The sequence below is a fragment of the Podarcis gaigeae genome (assembly GCF_964106915.1).
Source record: "Podarcis gaigeae genome assembly, chromosome: 1".
Lineage (NCBI taxonomy): Eukaryota > Metazoa > Chordata > Lepidosauria > Squamata > Lacertidae > Podarcis > Podarcis gaigeae.
Window position 1 is genome coordinate 29182735 of NC_139678.1, and position 24680 is coordinate 29207414.

Here is a 24680-nt window from a genome sequence, read left to right on the forward strand (position 1 = left end):
ATTCTTAACAACAAGCAATTTATATTCACTCATCAAGGAAGATGCAAGTGGAGGCAAATATTATGGTCATGTTCATTTGTTTTTTGATTACAAAATGTATGCAAATTAAGAGCAGCCATCAGGCTCCTGGAAAAATGCCAAAGTGGTTATTAGTGTCGTGAAACTGAGGGGAGGTGGCAACAGGGCACTGCATGCCTGCAAGAGAGAAGCAAGCAGCTGCCATCCGAACCCATCTGGAACAGGAAGCCATGGCCAAGCCAAAGGCTCAGGTGGAAGGTAAGCCCTGCAGTAACCTGTATTTTTTAAAGGGAGGGAGGGTTCTGAGAAATCTGTTCACTCTGCAGTTAAAAGTGTGATAATTACAGAGTGGCAAGCTTCTCTGTCATTCAGGAGGCAGCATCCCCAGGAAATCTTGCTCTGTAATCAAGGAAAGAGGTGCAATCAGGCCCCTATTCAGGCTGCGTTTAGAAACAGCCCCTGTGGGAGGCAAGAGGCTTTTGAGAGGTCCCTTTGTGAAGCTGGCAGCAATGCTGCCTCCACGGTTCTGCTGCCACCAGAGGAGTTCGACACAAGCGCTTAACAGAATTTCCATTCAGCTCCACCTGCAAAACCCAAATAATGTCTCAGGGCCAGATGTGCGGCTTGGGAAGTGCATCTCCTTAAAACCGTGCAAACTGGAAACCCCTCTTCTGCGAACTGAACTGGCAGGAGATACAAGACCCTCATGCCTGCTGTGGTTACAGTTTATGTGACAGGCCTACCTATATTAAAATCTTACAATGGAAGGCACTGGGGTTGAATGAGGTGATCTTTGGGGATAGTCCAATTTTGACGGGGATACAGGGGGCCAAACCAGACATCACAAACACACATGTTACATATGCATGGGAATGTATGCGTAAATATAAAACATGGTCAAGTGAAGATAAACCTGTGTTTGCAAACACACACCATCATACACATATGTTCAAATCCAATTTCCCTAACTGTTAATTTCCACATTCTATCCAGTTCCATTATAGCCAGTTTCAGAACTATATTGGGAGATAGTGGAATACAGTGAACATTCAGCACTTATTTCCATATTATTTGCAAACGAATTATTTCTGGAAGCAAAAAACACGGAAATGAGCACCAAACTTGCACTATCTTCCACTATAGCTCCTGTAGTGGCTTTTATGTCATATTCAACAGATCACTACCATGCACAGTTATGACCCAAAGTTGTTGTTGTTTTTCAAAACTGACTGCACCAGTCTCCAAATGGTCTCTGACAGAACTGGTCACCTGTACATGTGATGCACTTTGCAAAATTTCTCCAAGTATTTATTTAGGAGATTTTACTGTGCACTGAGGTTTACTAACTGGAACTGCTGTTCACATTAATGAATCTGGGATACTGTAAATGGAACTCCACTATCAGTGGGGTTCTGCTAAGTATTTATTTATATATCTTTTTCCCCCATCCACAGAATAATGAGCTTGTTGTGGTTTTGCCATCTGCAGACACAGGTATCAATCAATAGCCAAGTAATGGCCTGAACTCTGTCAAGAGAACTCATTATTTAAAAGGGTACACGTTGCATTTAGCTATTAAAACAGGAGCTATTGATCGGGGCTCATCAGCTCCCAGCAAAAGCCAGTGACCATCTGCAAAAGGAGGCGGAAATCCAAAGGTTGGCAAATGGTGCAAAAACTGGTTAATGGTCCAAAGTGAGGGTTGGATTAATGCTGATGCCACCCTGTTGAAAAGTAAAGCCATTAATAATCACGATGATGATAATAATAATAATAATAGGGAAATCAGAAATATGACGGTCCAGCACACCAGAATCAAAGAAATTATTTCTTCCAGCACTGAAACAAGCAGGGCAAGGTAACGAGCAGGCAAATTATTAGACAACAGCCAAAGTCATCTGGATCCGAGTCTTCATCCAGCTAAAGGAAATGGGGATTATTTCACCCGACAGCAACTTACTGGCATGACTCAAGGAGAAATTCATCACTTGGCTTTCATTTCCTCTTGGTCCCTGAATAGCTTTTGTGGCATGTGTTTTCATCTGTCTCTGGGTGAGGGAAGTGTTGAACCCCTTCTTTTACCTTCCTTCTTGCACAGCCTCCGGCAACGCCAAAGTGAGGATACACAGTCACAGCTCGTAACAAAGTAAGTGTAAGGCTGAGCCTTCATCAGAAATCATGAAGAGGGAGGAAGTCAGAGGTGGGTGGAGAGAAAGAGAACCGTTTCCCAAAACTAATCAAACAACTCAAATACCAAAAACAAACAGAGGCAAAAGGGCACAATCAATTAAATCATTTCCTTGATGTTTGTTTCATACATTGTCAGGTTTCCTATGTTTTTGAGCTTGTTGCAGAACTCCTTGTGCTAAATGTTATGGCTTATATAGTGGTGGTGAGTGCTTCCTTCCTCTGAGCGCTTCTATATTAGTGGAAAATTTGAACAGGACAAAAAACAGGGTTGCAGAATTGGGGTGCGCCAAAAGTCCTTCCCCATCTCAAAACACTGAGCCTCGATACTGCATTCGAAGTAACAAAGCCAATGATATTCTGGCATTTTATCCATCTCTCCCACCAGAACTGTTCCATCACCTTCAGCCTGGTCAGATCAATCAGCATGCGCACACCTAAACGTCATTCAAAATATTGCAGATAGGATAATTTCAACAAAGCACTCGAGCTTTGCCATCTCTGTCCCAATGCCCATATACTTACTTTTTCCATTCTCCCTTGGCCACATAAAGGAGATCTGTGCTGCAACTATTACGGCATATCTCAAATGGAGGAGGTATAGGGGAATTTCTTTTTCCATTAACTAACCATTTGTCCATATTTCTATTTTTTTTAAAGGCAGATGGTAGTTGCAGGCCCTGGTGGGGTGGGTAAGAGTAATGAATTCTACAATTCTGCCAAAAGCACAGAACACAGGAGAATCCTTAATAACCAAGCTGTGAATGTGCAACAATAAAATGAATACAGACTCAGGTTATAATGCTGGCAGTTCCTATACTATTTTGATTTCTGGTTTAATATGGCTGTCTAACAATGGGATTCCCGTATGTCATTCTGAAGAGCACTAGGTCTTTGGAAATCCTAATACAGACAGTAATAAATGAGGCCAATGACCACTGGACTGCTATATGGTTACAGCAAAAACCCAGGAGAAGAATGAATGATCTCTTACCTTCAGAACAGAGTTTCCCAATGTATCCAGTGGCTGAGCAATCGCACTGTGGCTCGCCATCCAGGAGAAAGCAAGTTCCACCATTCTCGCAAGGGTTCTCTGTACATAGCCCTTCCATGTCCAGGCGGACCCCTTGGTGGCCCAAGAGTTGGGGTTCTGAATTGCCGTATTTCAGGTCCAAGATAAATCCTTTAAACGGTGGCTCACTCAGGACACTGTCGAGGGTCAAGGCAGCAGGGCGGATGTCTGATGGGACACCTCCCACAAAGAGGTCGCTGACAATATTCATGTACTGGCGCTGAGGGCGCACTTCGCCAGGTTTGGCTTCCCCGTCCAGCACAAGAACAGTCCGGAGGTGGTTGCGGCTAACCATCAAGAAGTGCAGGTTGCTGTCATTGACCTGCTTATCCGTGACAACTGTGGCCTCAGCACAGTCCACGCTGAACCGGAGCTGAATGCGCCCATCCACCAGGGACAAACAGAGGAAGTCACAGACACCGCCATCGTCAAAGTAGAGAAGCAGCCCAGCTGAGACGTTGGTCTTCAGCTGGAAGCTGAGGTCACTCCTTGTGCTTGCATCCCAGCGGAGGTAACGGGCCCACTGGCTGGGGAGCCCCATGAACTCTAGTCCAAGACAGAGGCTGAGCAAGGAGCCCAACACCAAGCTCAGCTTCAGGGTGAAAGAGGCAGAGCGGAAGGTAAAGCCCATTTTTGAAAGAAGCTTTCTTTTTTTCTCCCTTACGAGAAAAACAAAATTAAAGCCACTCACACCAGAGAGGATGGCTCTGGTAATAGGCACTACAGCCGTTTAACTCCACAAGAGAGGAAAGACTTGACTGGAGAGGCAAGTTCTCCTTGCCAAGGAAAGATCTCAGCTATCCCTTAGGAGGATCCAGAGGCCTTTATCCTAGAAGGAGAGGAAATGGTGTGAGGGATTCAGAAGGCGGGTGTGTTTTGTTTTCAAAGGTTGAGGTTTCCTGCTGTGGCCTTGCGTTGCTGACCCCAGCTGTCTTCAGTGAAGGGTGGAGGGAGAGTCAATGGCCTGTCTCCAAACTCTGGTTTCTTAGAAGCAATGGGGATGGCAGCAAAGCATGGCAGATAGTGAACTCATCAAACATGTGATGCCTTGGACAGAAAAGCCAAAGTCAATCTTCATTGTGTACCGAAGATGATCCAGCCCCTAATTCTTCACTTCTTGGCAATCAGGCCCTAGAGAGACAATGGAAGAAAAGAGTAAAAGGGTTAATTCCACTCATCTTGCCTGTAACAGGCCAAAACAAACTTATTTACAGTGGTACCTCGGTTTACAAACTTAATCCATTCCAGAAGTCCATTCTTAAACTGAAGCCATTCTTAAACCGAGGCACACTTTCCCTAATGAGGCCTCCCGCCACCAGTGCCCTTCCACCATTCGGATTCCGTTCTTAGACCGAGGTAAAGTTCTCAAACCAGGCCACTTTTTCCGGTTTTGTGGAGTTCATAAACCAAATCGTTCTTAAACAGGACTGTTCTTAAACCAAGGTGCTCACATTCAGCCACTAATATAATAACACTAATATATAGCCCACTCTTCAGCTAAAAATACTCAGAGCAGCATGCAACACAATAAAACCATATATTATAAATAAAAAGTACAGCTACAACTGACCACATTTTTTAAATAGCAGTAAAAGGGGGGAAATACAACAATTAACAATTTTTTAAAAAATCTAACAGCAAGCGGGATAAAAGATGTCACATATTGGCCCAGTTTGCAAGCAATGCTGAGCAGATACAGCAAATATCACAGCTGCTTTCCTCCCCCCCCCCCCGCCCCCCTGCTGCTGTGATGCCAGTGAGAGCTAAGACATGGCTTGACTTAGCATTACATCTGAGCTCAGACTCACAGTTTGTATCACACAGACAAATCATGAGTGGTAAGCCAAGAGCAAACTTTGGCTACAGCTCAACTGGAGCAGGGCAAATCACAAGCAAGGTTCAGATATAATGCTAAGTCAAGCCATGCCTTAGCTCTGGGTAACATAACAGCAGCAGGACCAGGATAGGAGCCATTTTGGCTGCAAGTGCCTACAAACTCACTAATTCACACCTAGTCATGATCTGGCTGAAGTGATGTGTCTAAACCAGGCCGTTAAAATAATGCCAGAAATAAAACTAGGTGTTACACTAGAATAAAGAGCAGCTTCTTCAAAGTGTCTTTCAAGACACTAAGAAGAAGCCTGACCAATTTCTAATGGTAGGGCATTCCAGAGATGTAGCACCAGCAGAGAAAAGGCCCTTTTTCTTATGCTCACTTGCTGGTTCTTCCAAGCAAGGGCTGTGCCATTTATCTTAAATATTAGCCAGTCCTATACCAGAGCAACTGGTCCATAATCTGGTCCTAAGTCATTTAGTGATTAGGGCTGGTCAATATCTGGTTTTCAATATCATGATATATCACCAGCTGAATATCACTATATCTCAATATATCATGATATATATCTGCAGCGGCAGAGAGCCCTGCTGGGCCTCCCCGCGATGGCAGAGGGTCTCGCCATATCACCCTACAGCAGCAGAGGGTATGCCTCCCTACAAATCAGGGGGTCCCGCTGCACCTCCCCACGGTGGTGGAATGTGACCACACTTCTCAACGATGGCAGAGGGTCCAGAAGCCAAGTCCACCTTGTCTAGGAAAGACATAAATGAACTTCAAATGATGTTCCCAGCCATGTAAAAACCATGTTCATAAGATCACTTCTATGAACTTCCAGGGCCTAGTGAAAATTGATGAGCTATCCAATAATCTCAGAAAGCTTACAGAAAATCAGGTACTGCTAGGCATGCTACATGTGCCTTGCAGACCTCCACTGTAGGATATCCAAACAGCTCCTAGAAGCTCCATAAAACATCCTCCCTGTAAATCCCATCAAATATACAACTTCTATGCCAGCTTCAATCTTTAATTTGATAGACTCCAGAGCAAAATGACAGCACACTGCAGAGACAGCAATTCAGTCACTGAAAGTGGGTTTTTTATTATTATTTTCTTGCTTTAAATTCCCTTTGGAGAGAGCACAGGATTAATCCAAAATTTTCAGTGATTTACTACTACTGAAGATGCTAGTGTTTCACAGACACTACTGGCTGAAAAGAACCTATCTTGCCAACACCCGGACACTGTGTTGCATGCACAATACAAAGTCTCCCTTAAGGACTACTAGACTGTTCAGCTCTCATAAATGTAGACTATAGTGGATCTACACTGAGCATAATTATATTTCTGGTTCCTTCCCATCAAATACAGTACCTCATTTTTTACCCAAAAGCACTGCAAAATGGTATCAAGTTTCCATGCAGTGGGGCATCATGTTTTGAGTTATCTCATTTGTTGTTCCCTGCATGAATCTGCCCTGGTGCATAGGTTGCACTTAAGGTACAGTGGAGCAGTGAGCCCAAAGCTTGTGATCCTCCCACACTGTACAAAGAATCAATACTTTCTGGGACCTGCCCTACAGGTAAGTAGCCCCAGATTTCCATGAATAAATGCGGTTAACATCAGAAGGAATATGCACACTATGGGAGGGCATGTGAACCAGAGGCTCACGCTTGATGTGTATGACTTTCACACTAGGGCTGGGTGTGTGAACAAACACACAATCTAAAATTTGGATTATCTAAGACAGAACAAGTGCAATATCTGGCAGGTTTGAGGAGGAGCAGAAAATAGGATCTGTAATTTACCAGCTTTTCAAGTCCTAATACTGGATTACCATACAGAACAATCTTACACTGGCTGGTTCTTGGCATGAGATGAGGAGCAGATGACAAGCTGTTCACTGTATAGACATCACACTAAAAACAGCTGGGGTAGACACTCTTATCCTAACATTTCCAAGAGGTCAGCGGTGGTTTATCAGAATTTTGTCTGCCATTCTCAGAAGGCTAGGCCAGATTTGATGTCAAGTTCTTTCACTATTCCTAGAGCACAACTGCTAGAGTGGGATCGCTGTGAGACATAGAGATAGAGATATATTATTGTGGATGGTAAACTAGGCCCAAAATGGAAGATGTAACGCTCCCACACTGTACCTTAACCAACACTTAAAAAACAAGCCAAATGAAAACAAAAATTAAAATCAGTGTGACAATAGAACCTGAAAGCAAAAAACAATGTGAACATTCACTGCCCAGCGTAAGATACTTCCTGCGGCAGTCTGCCTGCAGCTTGTTAACTAAACTGCTATAAACGCAAATGCAATCAAATCAAAACCAGGGGGAAGATAATTCCTTTTAATTGCTAACAGCTTGGTTCTGACGGACGGAAGCGGCGAAAAACTGGAGGCACTGAGAAACCTTTATTCCCTCTTGGGTCTTGCAAAGTTACAGTGGAACATCCTCTGTTTACCATTCTCCTCCTGGCTCCCCAGTGGTCATACTAAAACCAGCTTGTGATTTGTGCAGAAGAAGATAACCAGGAGAGGCGAGAGAAGGCCCAGGCCTGGAATTATTGATGAGATGGGAATAGAAATATAATAAATTCACCAGAAATATGCTCCTGCAATTCAAAGGCCCTTAGAACTTGAAGTGATGACATAACTCAATTGCTGTTGAACTAGCATTTTTTTTTTTAAAGTCTCTCTTCTCCAAGAAAGTCACAGGTTGAGTTTCTCTGGGGGTGATGAGGGCAATAAAAGGGTGGCATGCCTGAAAGCACTCTCATCTTCAGCCCAAAATAAAATGGAAATATCAGGCCTTGCAGCACAAATTAAAGATCCTGCAATAGAATGCCTAGAGAAATTGTAAGGAAACAAAAACCTTGTCCAAAAGAGGGTTGTTACATTGCCCACCCCTCAGCAGTAAATAATTGGCTTAAAAGTTGAGCCATTTAACCTCCTGTGTTAAGAGTGGATTGGTGGCCATTTTGCTTCTCAGCCAATGAAGATTTGTGGATCAAGCTTGATGGTTTCCCACAGGTGGTCACAGTGAGAACTGCATGCTGGACTACATGAGCTATTGACCTGATCCTGCAGGCTCTTCTTATGTTCTTATTTAGGCGCAGGGGCGCCGACTTATAAAAAATATTGGGGGGGCCCATACCGGGGTCCTGCCCCGGGAAGTTTTCTAAATTTTAGATGAAAATTAGTGAGTTTTAAAGTTTTTTAAAAGTATTTTAGAGTCATATGATCAACATTAGAACCCCGAAAACTCGACTCTCTATAACTCCACACTCCGGGAAACTCGACAAGTCTGAAACACTTTTTGGCTTTGAAAAAAGAAACAAAACATAAACACGCACGGTATTTTCGTAAAAAGCTAATTTAATTTACCGTAACAATTATGCTTATAGACTATTACAGAGCAGTGAATATATAGCTCTGAAAAGACTGAAATGATATTTAAATAAATCCTAAACTATCATTAAAAGAATAAAACATAAAATATTGCTGTCGCACAGTAATAGCACTTTGGCCGAAATATTGGGAAATAATAGAAAAAATTGGAGATAAATGGAGGTTGCAGAGCTTGGAGAAATTAAAGAATAAGGTGCAAGATTGGTTACATTACGCTCAAATTCAAGAGGTTTTTAAATTGGACAAAAAGATAGGATTCCAGGTGGAGAAGTCGAAATTAGAGACAGAACTGTTGGAACCAAAGACTAAGGTACTGTCGAGAATGTATAACTTGCTGCTTAAATGGAACACACAGGATGAGACTGTTAAATCAGCCATGATAAAATGGGCCCAGGATATAGGGTATAACATTCTGTTTGAGGACTGGGAAAGGTTATGGACCACCGGAATAAAATTCACGGCATGTAATGCCTTGAAGGAGAATATTATGAAAATGATATATAGGTGGTACATGACCCCAGTCAAGCTCGCAAAAATATATCACCTGTCTGATAATAAATGTTGGAAATGTAGAGAGGCTGAGGGGACATTCTTTCACCTCTGGTGGACATGCCCTAAAGTGAAAGCCTTCTGGGAAATGATCTATAATGAACTAAAAAAGGTATTTAAATATACCTTTGTTAAGAAACCGGAGGCTTTCCTCTTGGGCATTGTCGGCCAGAAAGTGTTAAAAAAGGACAGAAGTTTCTTTATGTATGCGACAACAGCAGCAAGAATACTTATTGCAAAGTATTGGAAGACACAAGACTTGCCCACACTGGAAGAGTGGCAGACGCAATTGATGGACTATATGGAATCGGCTGAAATGACTGGCAGAATCCAAGACTTGGGAGAAGAAACAATGGAAGAGGACTGGAAGAAGTTTAAGGATTATTTACAAAAACAATATAAGTTGTATGAATGTTAAGTATCTGCACGATTTAGAAAATATCAGTTCCAGCAAATAGACTTTGTAAAATAGAAAATTAAGTTATAAGTAAGAAAAGGTCGAAATTTAAGGCAACACTACATTTAATTTTAAGGTATGAGCAATTGATAAAAATTGTTTTAAATTTAGAAGTATAATATTTGGAAAGTACAAAATAAGGTATGAAACAAGGTAATAATTTGCTGACATTCTTATTATAAATAATGCAGGGTAAGGAGATGTGAGGAAGTCCAATCAGTTATATAAGAAAAGTTGTACTGAATGGTTGGTTATATTTTTCTCTTTTTTCTTTTTTATTTCTTTCTTTCTATATGGCTCTTTGGTATTTTGGTTCTGGCTTTTTGGTGTAGGGATCTTGTATTATGTATTTGAAAATTTAATAAAATATTTATTTTAAAAAAATGAATATTTTTATGGGTGTTGACAATGAGGAGCGTTTCTTATGCTTAATATCTGCAACACATTGAGTGCTCGTCCAGAAAAGTTGAGACTCACCCTCCAGTGCTATGCTCATGAGGCGCTTTCCTTCTCGTTGCTTAGGACTTCGTAGCAGCGGGGGAACCGCCAAAAAAGCCCCTTCGGGCGCGCGGGAGGAGCGAGCCGCCCGCTTTCCCGCCCTCACCGGCCTCCTGGGGCGCACGCAGCGCTCGCGCCCTCCGCAGCCCGCCCAAACGCGCGCCAATGCCGGGCGACTCGCCCCCTCCGGGAAGCGCGACGTAGGCGCCGCTCCTGCACCCGACGGCCTTTTCTGCAGGGCTTCTAGCGGCAAGCGAGTGTGCGCGCAGAAGGCGGCGCCTGAGGCGAGGTGGCGCGGGGCGGCGTCCTGCTCTCCCGCCCCGTTTCTGGGCTGCCTCCTCCGAGCTGGCAGGGCGACTTCCTGCTCTTAGTGCTCGGACGGGATTGGGGAAGCACCTGCAGCGCGCCGCCGTCGAGAGGGTGCAGCTTGCCGGGGCTTGAAGCGTCGCAAGGAGCCTGGGCTGGGGAGCTCGCAGCCTCGTCCCTTCCTTCCTATCCATCCGCGGGGCAAAAGAAGAGAGAGGGGAAAGTCCGCGCACCGGACAAATTCTAAGTGTGCAATTTTCTTAAATTATTGGGGGGGCTGAGCCCCCCCAAACGAATTTTTGAGGGGGCTCGGGCCCCCTCAGGCCCCATGGAGTCGGCGCCTATGTTTAGGCGGATGCACAAGGTGACACCTTACATTTCCAGAAGGGCTCATGGCAATTGCTACATACCCCACAAGTGCCGGGACATCCTATATTTCCACATGAGAGCACAGCCCCCCACCCAAAATAACATCTTTGGGGTACCATAATCTCACACGAGTCATGTGACTCATGCAGGAGCATGGCCAGGAAAATGTGCAGCCCAGTTTGGGGACTCAACATAATGGAGGGTATGTTGCTAGCATTTGGGTCTCTTCTGCAAGATGAGTCTGGGAGAAGGGGATGACCTCTAATCTATTAAAGTGACTGGGGTAACCAAAGGCAATGAAAGTTATGGTTCATGTATATTCAGTGGAAGAAATGAACTCATCCCCCTACTCTTTCCTAGTATCCCAGGATCATAAGTGGGTGGAGATGACTGGTGCTACAAATTATCTGAGGAATTCTCTGCTAGCAGGTGATACAAAGAGCCAGTTTTCTGTCAAAAATCTGTGCCTTTCTCTATGTAGCCTAAGGTGATTGCAATGACTCACTGCTACAATCTCTGATAGCAATGGATAAAACAGATGAATTCTCTTCTCCTCTGACTAGCCCCTGTCAAACTCTAGAATCAATGAATCGTTAAACTGTGCTCTTTTGCACAATCTTAGTTAATTTGCACCTGAAGGCCCCTAAAGAGCTGAAGCTCCCGGGAAGAGATGCCGTTATCTTGGAAGAGATTCATTTAAAGTTGCAAAATTCACAAGTAGGCAGCAGGTTATGATGCGAAGGAAGATAAGAATGTTCAGCAGAAAGGTCACAGTGCACCTGTATCAAACAACAAAATCAAGATATTTCCGAGGGCATGGACAAATGGTCCACTGGCTCTCCAAAAATCAGTCTATTATTCATCATTTAAAATGATTCAGCTAGACTTTAAATGAAGAACTTGACCATTTGGTATCTTTGAAAATAATTTTCAAAAGTATGGGTATTCCCATAATGGGGGGAGGACTCTTATGATTTTGTCTAGATCCAAAGGAATTCAGCAAATATATTAAAAGGGAAAGTTAGCTATCTGTTGGAGCTGAACATGAGGCATGGAAGTAATTTTTTGACGCTGCTGGAATGCAATATTTATCAACAATATAGATTTTGTTAACTTCCACATGATAGAAATCACTTGTATGCACTTTTAATATCTTTATTTAAAAAAATAGAAGCTGCCTTATACTGGTGAAGCACCACTGGCATACCTCTCTCAGGACTGTCTGGAAACTTTCAGGCAGGGGGCTTCCCCAGCCTTACCTGCAGATGCCAGATATTGAAAGCCAGGACCACCTGCAGGTAAAGTGGATGCTCTACCACTGATTTCCAGCCTTTACCCACACTAAATAGTTGAAGGCATGGAAAATACAAATGTATTGCTGATACATTCATTTAGGTCAAAAATAGATAAATGCACATTAAAAGATGGAGGAATATATCCAGCACTAGACTGGGCTACAGCTGCAAGTGCAAAGCTGACTTAAGCAGAAAGGACAGTTTAAAGTTCAAGAAACTAGATATTTAGTTGAAAGGGTAACTGTTGTTATTTCCTGTTTCTGGTGATACTTTGGTTTCATTCTGCTGTTTTGATTTTATAAGATGCTCGATTTGTTATGGTTGATTTTATTTACATCCTATGCCCTTTTAAAATGTGGATTTTGGGGGGGAGGGGTTATTGGGTTATTGTTTTTATTTTGATTATGTATTTTGTGGTTTCATATTTTGATGTTATTCTGAGACCTGCAGGTATAGAGTGGTATATAAAGTCAGTCAGTTAGTTAGTCAGTCAATCAATCAATCAATGCTTTGTTTGTACATTTTATGGATTTAACCTTTACTGTGCAGAACCTTTTGCAATTCGATGGTATGTAAATATTTGAAACAGATAATATATCAATATTATATCATCAAAAGAGGAGGAATTATGAAGAAAACTGTGAATCTTCTGGAAAAATTAATATCAAGCTTGGCAAGAGTCAGTTTACAAGCCACGCTGAAAAATAATGAATAGCGGACAGCGAATGAAAATTTGAAAAAGAACTTTGAAAAGCCGGTGCAATTAACTTCTGTTCTAAAATATTTTGATAATAAAAGAAAATCTAAATTGTCCACTGACCATAGGCGCCGACTCCATGGGGCCTGAGGGGGCCCGAGCCCCCTCAAAAATTCGTTTGGGGGGGCTCAGCCCCCCCAATAATTTAAGAAAATTGCACACTTAGAATTTGTCCGGTGCGCGGACTTTCCCCTCTCTCTTCTTTTGCCCCGCGGATGGATAGGAAGGAAGGGACGAGGCTGCGAGCTCCCCAGCCCAGGCTCCTTGCGACGCTTCAAGCCCCGGCAAGCTGCACCCTCTCGACGGCGGCGCGCTGCAGGTGCTTCCCCAATCCCGTCCGAGCACTAAGAGCAGGAAGTCGCCCTGCCGGCTCGGAGGAGGCAGCCCAGAAACGGGGCGGGAGAGCAGGACGCCGCCCCGCGCCACCTCGCCTCAGGCGCCGCCTTCTGCGCGCACACTCGCTTGCCGCTAGAAGCCCTGCAGAAAAGGCCGTCGGGTGCAGGAGCGGCGCCTACGTCGCGCTTCCCGGAGGGGGCGAGTCGCCCGGCATTGGCGCGCGTTTGGGCGGGCTGCGGAGGGCGCGAGCGCTGCGTGCGCCCCAGGAGGCCGGTGAGGGCGGGAAAGCGGGCGGCTCGCTCCTCCCGCGCGCCCGAAGGGGCTTTTTTGGCGGTTCCCCCGCTGCTACGAAGTCCTAAGCAACGAGAAGGAAAGCGCCTCATGAGCATAGCACTGGAGGGTGAGTCTCAACTTTTCTGGACGAGCACTCAATGTGTTGCAGATATTAAGCATAAGAAACGCTCCTCATTGTCCACACCCATAAAAATATTCATTTTTTTAAAATAAATATTTTATTAAATTTTCAAATACATAATACAAGATCCCTACACCAAAAAGCCAGAACCAAAATACCAAAGAGCCATATAGAAAGAAAGAAATAAAAAAGAAAAAAGAGAAAAATATAACCAACCATTCAGTACAACTTTTCTTATATAACTGATTGGACTTCCTCACATCTCCTTACCCTGCATTATTTATAATAAGAATGTCAGCAAATTATTACCTTGTTTCATACCTTATTTTGTACTTTCCAAATATTATACTTCTAAATTTAAAACAATTTTTATCAATTGCTCATACCTTAAAATTAAATGTAGTGTTGCCTTAAATTTCGACCTTTTCTTACTTATAACTTAATTTTCTATTTTACAAAGTCTATTTGCTGGAACTGATATTTTCTAAATCGTGCAGATACTTAACATTCATACAACTTATATTGTTTTTGTAAATAATCCTTAAACTTCTTCCAGTCCTCTTCCATTGTTTCTTCTCCCAAGTCTTGGATTCTGCCAGTCATTTCAGCCGATTCCATATAGTCCATCAATTGCGTCTGCCACTCTTCCAGTGTGGGCAAGTCTTGTGTCTTCCAATACTTTGCAATAAGTATTCTTGCTGCTGTTGTCGCATACATAAAGAAACTTCTGTCCTTTTTTAACACTTTCTGGCCGACAATGCCCAAGAGGAAAGCCTCCGGTTTCTTAACAAAGGTATATTTAAATACCTTTTTTAGTTCATTATAGATCATTTCCCAGAAGGCTTTCACTTTAGGGCATGTCCACCAGAGGTGAAAGAATGTCCCCTCAGCCTCTCTACATTTCCAACATTTATTATCAGACAGGTGATATATTTTTGCGAGCTTGACTGGGGTCATGTACCACCTATATATCATTTTCATAATATTCTCCTTCAAGGCATTACATGCCGTGAATTTTATTCCGGTGGTCCATAACCTTTCCCAGTCCTCAAACAGAATGTTATACCCTATATCCTGGGCCCATTTTATCATGGCTGATTTAACAGTCTCATCCTGTGTGTTCCATTTAAGCAGCAAGTTATACATTCTCGACAGTACCTTAGTCTTTGGTTCCAACAGTTCTGTCTCTAATTTCGACTTCTCCACCTGGAATCCTATCTTTTTGTCCAATTTAAAAACCTCTTGAATTTGAGCGTAATGTAACCAATCTTGCACCTTATTCTTTAATTTCTCCAAGCTCTGCAACCTCCATTTATCTCCAATTTTTTCTATTATTTCCCAATATTTCGGCCAAAGTGCTATTACTGTGCGACAGCAATATTTTATGTTTTATTCTTTTAATGATAGTTTAGGATTTATTTAAATATCATTTCAGTCTTTTCAGAGCTATATATTCACTGCTCTGTAATAGTCTATAAGCATAATTGTTACGGTAAATTAAATTAGCTTTTTACGAAAATACCGTGCGTGTTTATGTTTTGTTTCTTTTTTCAAAGCCAAAAAGTGTTTCAGGCTTGTCGAGTTTCCCGGAGTGTGGAGTTATAGAGAGTCGAGTTTTCGGGGTTCTAATGTTGATCATATGACTCTAAAATACTTTTAAAAAACTTTAAAACTCACTAATTTTCATCTAAAATTTAGAAAACTTCCCGGGGCAGGACCCCGGTATGGGCCCCCCCAATATTTTTTATAAGTCGGCGCCCCTGCCACTGACGCAACAAAGGAGGGAACTGGAACAAGAATACAATGATTCTTGGAAACGAGTGGCACATGATTTGATCCCTTACAGAAAAAGAGTGCCAGTATGCACAGATGGAAAAGGAAGTTTTGGCCTTAGTATAGGGATGTAAAAAGTTTCATCACAAGCTTTTGGTACCAAACACTAAAAAAGCACTGGCAGGTGTCCATTTCAGGATCCAGAAACTCCATCTCCAGCTTCATCTGAGAGGAGTTAACTGCTGACCACGAAACACCAAAGAATCTGGTGGCAACAGACATGTGAGCATTCCTTACAGGTGTATAAAAAAGGCCATGGGTCATGTACTTTTCAGTGTGCCCATCTCCAAGCCAAGGATATACGTCATGTCTCTCATGCTCCCTGTCTCTTAGAACGCTGCTATGGCATCATTCTAGATGCTGGAGAGGCAACACTGGTTCCAGTAATAATCCAAGCAGCATATGAAATTTGGGGAGAAATTAAGCTCACTTTGCAATGGAAGCAAGCCTTACAAACCAGATGGTTCCGTATTTCAATGGCATCGCTACTTTTAAAACCAACGAGGGGGCAAGGGAGAAACCACTCACTCTCACGCCTAGAAAGTGTGGGTCAAGTGGAAAACCGCTTGGAGCCAGGCTTTCTAGGCACGGCAGAAGCAGGCGTGTGGATAAGCCCTCAGTTACAGTGTGCATAGACTTTAGGTAGTATTGGCTAATGTACGTACAATCAATAATACCATATTCCACAATGTATAAATCTTGGCTTGCACTGTTCTGATGTGCAAGGCCTTGAAATGACCGCACATCCCTGGATCCCTGAAAAGCAGGCATTTTATTACAGCACACTTCTTTTCTGTTTTTGGAGCACAATAATCTGAATCATAGATGGCTGGTATATTCATGTTCCCATCCAACTTGATGGTATGATCCAACATGGTATAGTGGTCAGAATGTTTGAGTAGGACCTGGGAGAGCAGGCTTCAAATCCCTACTCAGCAATGAAGCTCACTGGGAGACCTTGGGCTAGTCACCGCCTCTCACTACCTCACAGGGTTGTTATGGGGATTAAATGATGAGGGGGAGAAGCACGTACACCACCTTGAGCTCCTTGGATAAAAAGGTGGGATATAAATGAACTAAATAAGTAATAGATGCCACAGCAAGGTTTCCCGGGCACACAGCATTTAGGAGAGTGCAGTGAACACACTAACCAGAACAGATCTACTTAAAGAAAGTTACTAGTTGCTTCTTTTGCAGGGAGATTGCATTTGCCGGATTCGGTGACTAGAACTGGACAAAACAAGGTACTCAGTCATACAGTGAAAGACATCCATTGTCAGCAACCATCCAACTTTCCCAGGAAGGGAGAGTCCTGTCTTTTGAGCATGATCAAGAAGCAGCAATTCTGGCAAACCATCATGTCAGGTGTCATGTTCTGGAACTTCTTATGTCCTCGCTCTCTCAGAGGTGCCGAATCTGCATCTAAAATGTAGCCCTTCAGACGGCACATGACAGCTCACACAATCTGCTGTTTCTGGGAAGCATTCAAACAGGCGAGTCCCCAACCACAGTTAAGGGCATGTATCTGGCTATTTCTGCTCTGTGATAGTTGTACATCTTTTACAAAATTCACTGCCTTCCCAAATTAATCTGCAATAACAACAACAACAACATCCTTCAATGTACATATTTAAATATGTATTTTAATGTGTGTATTCTCTCAAAATATACTTGATTAAATCAGTACTCTGGTAAAGTTAAATTGCCATTTTTGCTTTTGTAGAAATGCAAAAACTTGTGAATAGCTGGATTCCAATCCATACTTTAGCCTGAGAGGTGTGGACCAGGCAATTCCTTATAGGTAAAGGTAAAGGTACCCCTGACCATTAGGTCTAGTCGCGGACGACTCTGGGGTTGCGGTGCTCATCTTGCTCTATAGGCCGAGGGAGCCGGCGTTTATCTGCAGACAGCTTCCGGGTCATGTGGCCAGCGAACCAGAGCAGCGAACTGAAACACCGTTTACCTTCCTGCTGGAGCAGTACCTATTTATTTACTTGCACTTTGATGTGCTTTCGAACTGCTAGGTGGGCAGGAGCTGGGACCGAACAACAGGAGCTCACCCAGTCGCGGGGATTCGAACCGCCAACCTTCTGATTGCTAAGCCCTAGGCTCAGAGGTTTCGACCACAGTGCCACCTGTGTCCCTTATAGGAATCGTCAAAAATTGAATTCCTCATGCATCCAAAGCGAGCCTCCACTTGCAGCCTAAAGCAGTACAGCTGAGACACAGGCTTACCACTTCAGTGGGAGCTATTTATTTTATCCACTTGAAATATTTGTATACCACCCTCCACCCAATAGATTCCAGGTTCACTAACATAATAAAAAAGACTATATAAAGCCATCATATTGACAATAACATTAGGCACAGCTAAAACTGTATACCAGGCCAAGACTTCACAAAAATTAAAATGCCTGAGAAAATATCTGAAGAATCTGAAGTATCTGAAGAAGTGTGCATGCACACAAAAGCTCATACCAATAACAAACTTAGTTGGTGTCTAAGGTGCTACTGGTAGGATTTTTATTTTATTTTTTTGAGAAAATAGAAATGCCATAACCTGGTACAGGAAAAACTGCAATGTAGGCACCAGGCACAATTCTTTGGGAAAGTTCCTTGCTCACAGAATCTGAGGAAGCTCGCCCAGGATATGAATGGAGATCATAATGTCTCCTTCCCATCCTGCAACTCCATTACCAGTTGTCAACCATGTCCACTGCAGTGCTCAAACTTTCTTCCATGATGCACATTTAAAAAAAAAAGCACCCAGCAGACCAGACATAGCCAAGGTGGTGCCACCCAGATGTGTGGACTACAACTTCCAGTGAGGATAGCTTACTGTCATTGATGGTGGGCACTGTAGTCCACAACATCTGGAGAGAATTGCATTGGCTACCATTGCAGAAGACATTAACAGGGAAAGAAATGCAGGGAATAGAATAAGAGGATTACATCTCCAGTTAGGTATAAAGGAAGAACACAAATGCAAAATTCAAGACAAGCAAGATTCATACGTTCTGTGCTTCACCAAACCCTATCATTACTTAATCCCAGAATGTGGTATGCTAACTGAATAAATGTCTCCTGAATAAAATGAAAGGGGAAGGGGAAGGTTGTCCCATTTCTTCAGTATATTTACCCCCATGTTTAAAGTGCTTGTATTTCAGAACTACTCATTGGGGAAAACGAGGCCTTCTCCAACTCCACCCATGTCAACCAGCTTTAAAGCCTGAACAAGAACTTGAACAGGTCTCATACTAACAGGAAGCCCTTTTATCTAACAGAACATTCCCATTTTTTGCTGATTCTCCCTCCCCACTGCTGCAAGCAATCCCTGCTCCTTCCTCTCTAATACACACACCTGAAGTCTGATCCAGGGAGTTGAAGAAAACTGCCAAACACCTTGGAAGGTGGCACAGGGGAAGAGGGGTTGGTCAAATATTGCTTCCCTCCCAATTTGACTAATGGAAGGCTCTGATGGATGAAAGAGTTTTGCATCAGTGCGAGGGACACAACTGAACACAGCCCAGTGTCTAGAAGCAATTAACTTAGGGTGAGCATGTGTCTTACTTTACAGAGGACAGCCTACTCTCTGGAGGGCTGTCAGTCTTCCACCTCAAGGCATTCTCTCTGACTGAAGAGCCATTCTATCCAAGTCTGGTTTAAAGGGACAGAGGAAGACTGAAGTTGCCCATCCACCATTAGGGATCCAGACAGCAGACTGAGCAGAGCACAACAGGTCAATTGGTTGATCTTCCTCACTATGGTGAGATGTACTTCTATTTAAATTATAGTAACTATTTCCAAATCTGCATCTAAACAAATAAAATTAGCATATGCAAATCTGTGTCCTCATTTTTGTTGTTGTGTTTCCTCTATTTTTGGCAACACATCTGTGGCCAAGTGCAAATTAAGTGGGGAGGAGGAGGAGTGCAGCCCTATTTTAATTATGTCTAGAGGGGGAGCAGAATGCCTTAAAGCAGGAGTGGGCCACATGCAGACCTCCACCTGATATCAAAAGAGCTCTGCAAGTGAATAGTTCAGACCTCCGGCAAGAATGACCTTTCCGTCCCCTGGCTGGGGAGGAAGATGGAGGGAGGGAGGGAGGGAGGACATGGATATAAACAAGTGATCCCACCCACCTTGGGCAGGATGTCTGGCCCCAAGCACCAGTGGTATGTGGCCCCAAACAGATTATTCCTGAGTGAATATGACCCTCGACAGAAAAACACTTGCCCTCTTAACCAGGGGAGGGCATTGTGCCATCTTCAGTTTCCATCTATGTGGCCTGCTTGTGACAAATCCTGCCCAGTAGCATTTCATATGTATTTAACAAATTTAGCTTAGTTTAATTTACCTTAAGCAACCAGAAAAATTATTTCCACTAATCTACCAGGTCATCATGAACCACATGCAAAACGAGGTCAAGGAGAGATAACAAATCACAAGGTATTTTTGAACCTTGATACACTCTTGCCTCCCTGGATTTGGATTTCTGAACAGTATGGGAGGCAAAGCATGGAACCTGTGATGTAAACTGATGGCTCTGCATTCTCTGCTTAGGGAACCCTTGGCCGGAAACACACCACTTGCTCTATTCAAACTTCCCACTCGCAGGGATGAAAGTGTGTGCCTAATATTTCAGGAGAGGCTGGGAAACATTTCCCTGGATTGATTGCTAGAACAACCATAGCAGAGAGTTCTCTGCCTCAGTTTCCACAAAAACAATGGACACCTTGCCCAAGTCACAGAAGCAGCTTAGGACTAAAGTCAGATCCATCTCCTTTAGAGCTCTGAGCAGGGAGACCCCCACCTTTGTTGCAGAACAGCTCTCCAAGGCTTATCCACACTGTGTGGAGAGCAAAGTGTATGAGTGACATTATCTAATTGCAAGTTAATTTCCATAATTACCCACTGGCACACTTTTTATGTAGGGTTAATATCTTTGCAAATGTCTAGCCACATGACAGACTGCTCTGGAGACAGGGAGCTGGTTGCCATGCTGACATGTGGGTATTTACCCAATTGTTCAAAAAGATTTCATAGTCTGGATTTGTCAATCTCCCCTGCCTGCTTCCTCTACTTCATGAGCCACTTCCCCCGCTGCTAATTGCTCAGGGGTGTATATATTTTAAGTGTTGCTTTGAGCAGTTCCACATGCAGGAAGAACAACATGGACTTTAAAGTGAGACAGAGGCAAAGCTGCCACCAGCTTCTCACATATCTCTATTTTAAAAAAGCCAACCAGTTTAGGATCTTCCCAAAGACATTGTCAAAATGAGATGACAGTAACTGATCCCGTAATTTGTTTGAAGTATGTACCAGGGTTCAATCAGGAGTTCTTCAGTTGAGATTCTTGATCACTGAGCATATTGGTTGACGTCAATCAAACTTTGGATGTTTTCAGTTCCTGCCTGAAAGGCAGCTTACAAACCACCAAACATAGGAGCCAATTCCTAGGGGTGCAGGGGCCTCAGCACTCCAATAAAGTATTTGAGGGGTCCAGGACCCTCAAAGTTGATGGGTATTGCCATTGAAATGGTGTGGGTACACAGTGTCATGTGATCGATTATGCGAGGCAAGGCTTACCTCCCCCCCACCCAATTTTATTCAAGTTGGCACCCCTGCCCCCCCCCAATATCTTCCTCTGCAACAGGCAAAGGCAGATAAAATTTGAGCACTTTCTAGGAAGCATTCTTAGTTTTCACAGTACAGCAATGGTGTCCAATATGCATGACCTGCATGAACTACGTATGCCCTAAAACAGAAGTGGGTAGAGATGTAAGGATATTTCAGCATCTTTTTTTCCCAATCTTAAATTCAATTCCTCACATTTTGCAGCAACTTGCAGTTTTTTTTGGGGGGGGGGTTGTTAAACATTAAAATTATTCACTGTTTTAGTGTGAATTTCTTCCAATAAACACATCTCTGTATGCAGTTTTGACTAGTGGACCCAATTTTGCAAGCAATTTCTGCTAATATAAAGCCTTTTGTATATTATTTTCACCAATATATTCATCTTTATGCATATTGCCCCCTAATATATGCAGGCTGGGTAGCTACAAGAGGCATCTTCTAGAACAGGAATTCTTCCATTCTGCTGTTGGCATCTGTCTCGAGAGACAATGGACTGCACCTCTGGGGGGGGGGGTGAAGACAAACTGCTGCATTAGCAGCACTGAAGTGATGTCCCCAGGGTGCAAGACTGGGCAGTGTATATGGAGGTCCCAAGCTGCCCAGACGACAAGACGCACATACACCCCAGCCTCACTGATGTGGTCCAAAGGAAAGCAGAGCAATACACTTAGCTGTACGAGTTGCCGGAAGGAGTCATACAAGGGACCATCCGTAGTGACTGCACTCCAGATTTGTGCAGGGTTTACTCCTTAGCCTTTACTTTGCCTGAAGATATCTCACAAGACAGCGGAGGTTTAAGATCAGAGCTTTCCTGCTCCTAGATGAGCTACCTTCCCAGGTTGGCGAGCTCCATTTGCCCTTCACTTCCCTCTACAGTATACCAACTACTAAAGGTAAAGGGACCCCTGACCATTAAGTCCAGTCACCGACGACTCAGGGTTGCGGCGCTCATCTTGCTTTACTGACCGAGAGAGCTGGCATTTGTCCACAGACAGCTTCCAGGTCATGTGGCCAGCATGACTAAACCGCTTCTGGCGAACCAGAGCAGTGCACGGAAACGCCGTTTACTTTCCCGCCAGAGTGGTACTTATTTATCTACTTGCAATTTGATGTGCTTTCGAACTGCTAGGTTGGGAGGATACTAACTACTAGGCTGCTCCTAAACAAATTCTGACTAAGAATAAAGGGATAAAGTGCAGGCAAGAAAACCTATGTTGCTTAGAGGCACAGCAAAACAATTTCCCCATCTCTGAGCCATGGAATGCAGGCATCTTTTGCCCAGTGTGGGGCTCAAACCCACGACCCTGATATTAAGAGTCTAATGCTCTACTGACTGAGCTTTATCCCAAGCACCCACCACAGCTGTGCTTTCAATGGCAACTCTACGTGCAAACCAAATCAGACTCAAATCCTACTCCCTCCCCCCCCCCAAAAAAGTACACCCTATTTGGCCCATAGGATCAAATACTAAGCTTGTGTCCTCCTCCTCTTCCATCTTTACTTTACTTTGCCTTCCTGAAGGTGACCATTCCTTTCCTCTCTTTCTTAAAAAGAAAGTGAGCTTTAAAACTCAATTTCTTCAAAGAGTTAACAGTACAAAATGTAGAGCAGGATTTCGGGGATGCTGAAAGCCCCATAGCCAATGTGTCAGTCAGGTGGAGCCCAGAGTTGAAATGCCACCAGTGGCTCCACGTGGGGGGGGGGGAGGCAAGCAAAATAGCAAAGCCACACTACTCAGTACCAGCTGCATGGCTGTGGCAGCACAGCCAGAGCCTTCAGAAACACTCAGGCTGGGAACCCATCTGGCTGTTCAAAAGTTAATATTTTATAATGGTGATAATCACCCTTCAATGTTCCTTTCCCCTGGGATTATTAAACTGATTCAGTTCCAAACCTGAGCTCTTTGGATCTGCTGTGGTGGGAAAACAGGGGTGGGGGAAATCGGAGGAAAAGCTCACACAATCCTTGTGTGTCCCCCACCCACAACCCAAATCACACGCAATATTCTGCCCTACCTTCCCCCCCCCCCTTCCCACAACCTCCTTGCCTAAAAGAAGCTATATATAGTCCAAGAGTGACCTTTAACCAGCCTACCTAGCCTGAGCTCAGCATGAATGCGATTTACAGGCCATTTCTGCTCTCCAGCTTTCTTAACACAAAGAGGAGGAAGGAGAGAATGAAAACTCAAGCACAAAGCAAAAAATAAAAAAGTGTTTTTTTAAGGGATAGGAAAATAACCCTGCAGAGCAATCATGACTAGGGCTGCTCAGGTGGCTCATTCTGTTCCTTTGCAGGACACAGAAATGACCCCCAGTGTGTTAATTACACCCATTACTACAAACTCACCAATAACAAGGACTAGCTTGGAAAAGGAGGAGGAGGGGGGCAGAGAGCTTGGCTTTTTGCTGCTGCTATGCTGTCATCAAGTCAGAACTAAGGTTTCCTGGCAGAGCTTAACCGCTGGAAAAGTGGAAGAGACCTCCTCTTCAAACCTCTCCTCGGCCATGAACTCTCTAAGGGAACCTTAGGCAAACCAATCTCCCTTTTGTCTCAGGCCCCATTTCTCCTATCTGATACTACTACTAGCCTACCTTGCAGAGATGTTGTACATGAGGGTCTTTCAGCTGTGGTGGCTACAGACACAACATACATTTACAGCATGCGGCATCCCTCAAAAGGTCCCAGGAATTGCTGTTTGCACCCATTGCAGAGCTAATTCCCAGCATCCTTGACAAGCTACAGTTCCCAGGATTATCTGGGAGAAGTGATGTGCTTTAAAAATGCTTCAAATTTATGTATGTGTGTGTGTGTGCGCGCACACACACACACACACACATATATATATAAAAAACACTTGTTTGTAAAAGAACCCGACAATCTCAGAGCAGTTTACAATAGGAAATAAAGCAATGTTTTGATAGAAAAAGTTCAAAACAGCTATTTAAAACATTCAAAAACAATTAAAAACAGCAATATGCTAAAAACAGGTTGAAACACATGTCAACATTCTACATATCTGGGCACGCTTGTCTAAAACAATGATATTTTAGCAGGTGCTGAAAGATATACAGTGAAGGTGGCTGCCTGGTATCAAATGTGATTTAAATGTGTGGTGTGCAGGAAGCCCACTAGTATTGGCTAATATAAAGCCTGCCAATTAAGCCTTAAGAGGAACTCGGACAGCGACTACAAGAGTCAGAAGCAACATTTATAGGCTCAAGTGGAACCCCACTGCCCACCTGAATCACCCAGCCCTTGCTGAGCTGGTAGCTACAATGCTGTCTTGCCATCCAAAGTAGTGATGGCAAAGAGCAGCAAAAAAGCAGGTCAGTCGTTCCATCTTCTAGCAAGCTACCACAGTGGTGCAGAGAGTACATCAGCTGGGTTGTCGTGTCACCAAAGTCACAGTCTTCAGATCCCAGCCCTTCACTTATTACATTTACATTCTGCCTTTCTCCAAAGAGCTTGGGGTTGTATGCCTAGTCCTCCCTCCACTCTATCCTCACAACAACCCTGTGAGGTTGGTTAGGTTGAGAGATCATGACTGGTCCAAAGTGACCCAGTAAGGTTCATGATTTGAACCCAGTTTCCCCATCCCCTAGCCCAGTGCCCTGGCAACTGCACCAAACCCATCTCACATTAGAACTTGAAATGGACTGTATGCAAACCAAATATTGTCTTCTACAGTGTCTGTCACCT

General features: G+C 43.6%; 1 protein-coding gene across 27 annotated transcripts in view; it reads right to left on the reverse strand.

Moving 5' to 3' along the window:
• The window catches only part of NRXN3 (neurexin 3), a 1202656-nt gene that overhangs the window by 1128135 nt on the left and 49841 nt on the right, over window positions 1-24680 (reverse strand). For all 27 annotated transcript variants that reach the window (XM_083730619.1, XM_083730616.1, XM_083730611.1 and 24 more), the window contains exon 2: window positions 3200-4408. In XM_083730619.1, the coding sequence (XP_083586745.1) occupies window positions 3200-3908 (709 nt within the window). In that variant the 5' untranslated portion in view covers window positions 3909-4408. The remainder of the gene's footprint in view (window positions 1-3199; window positions 4409-24680) is intronic.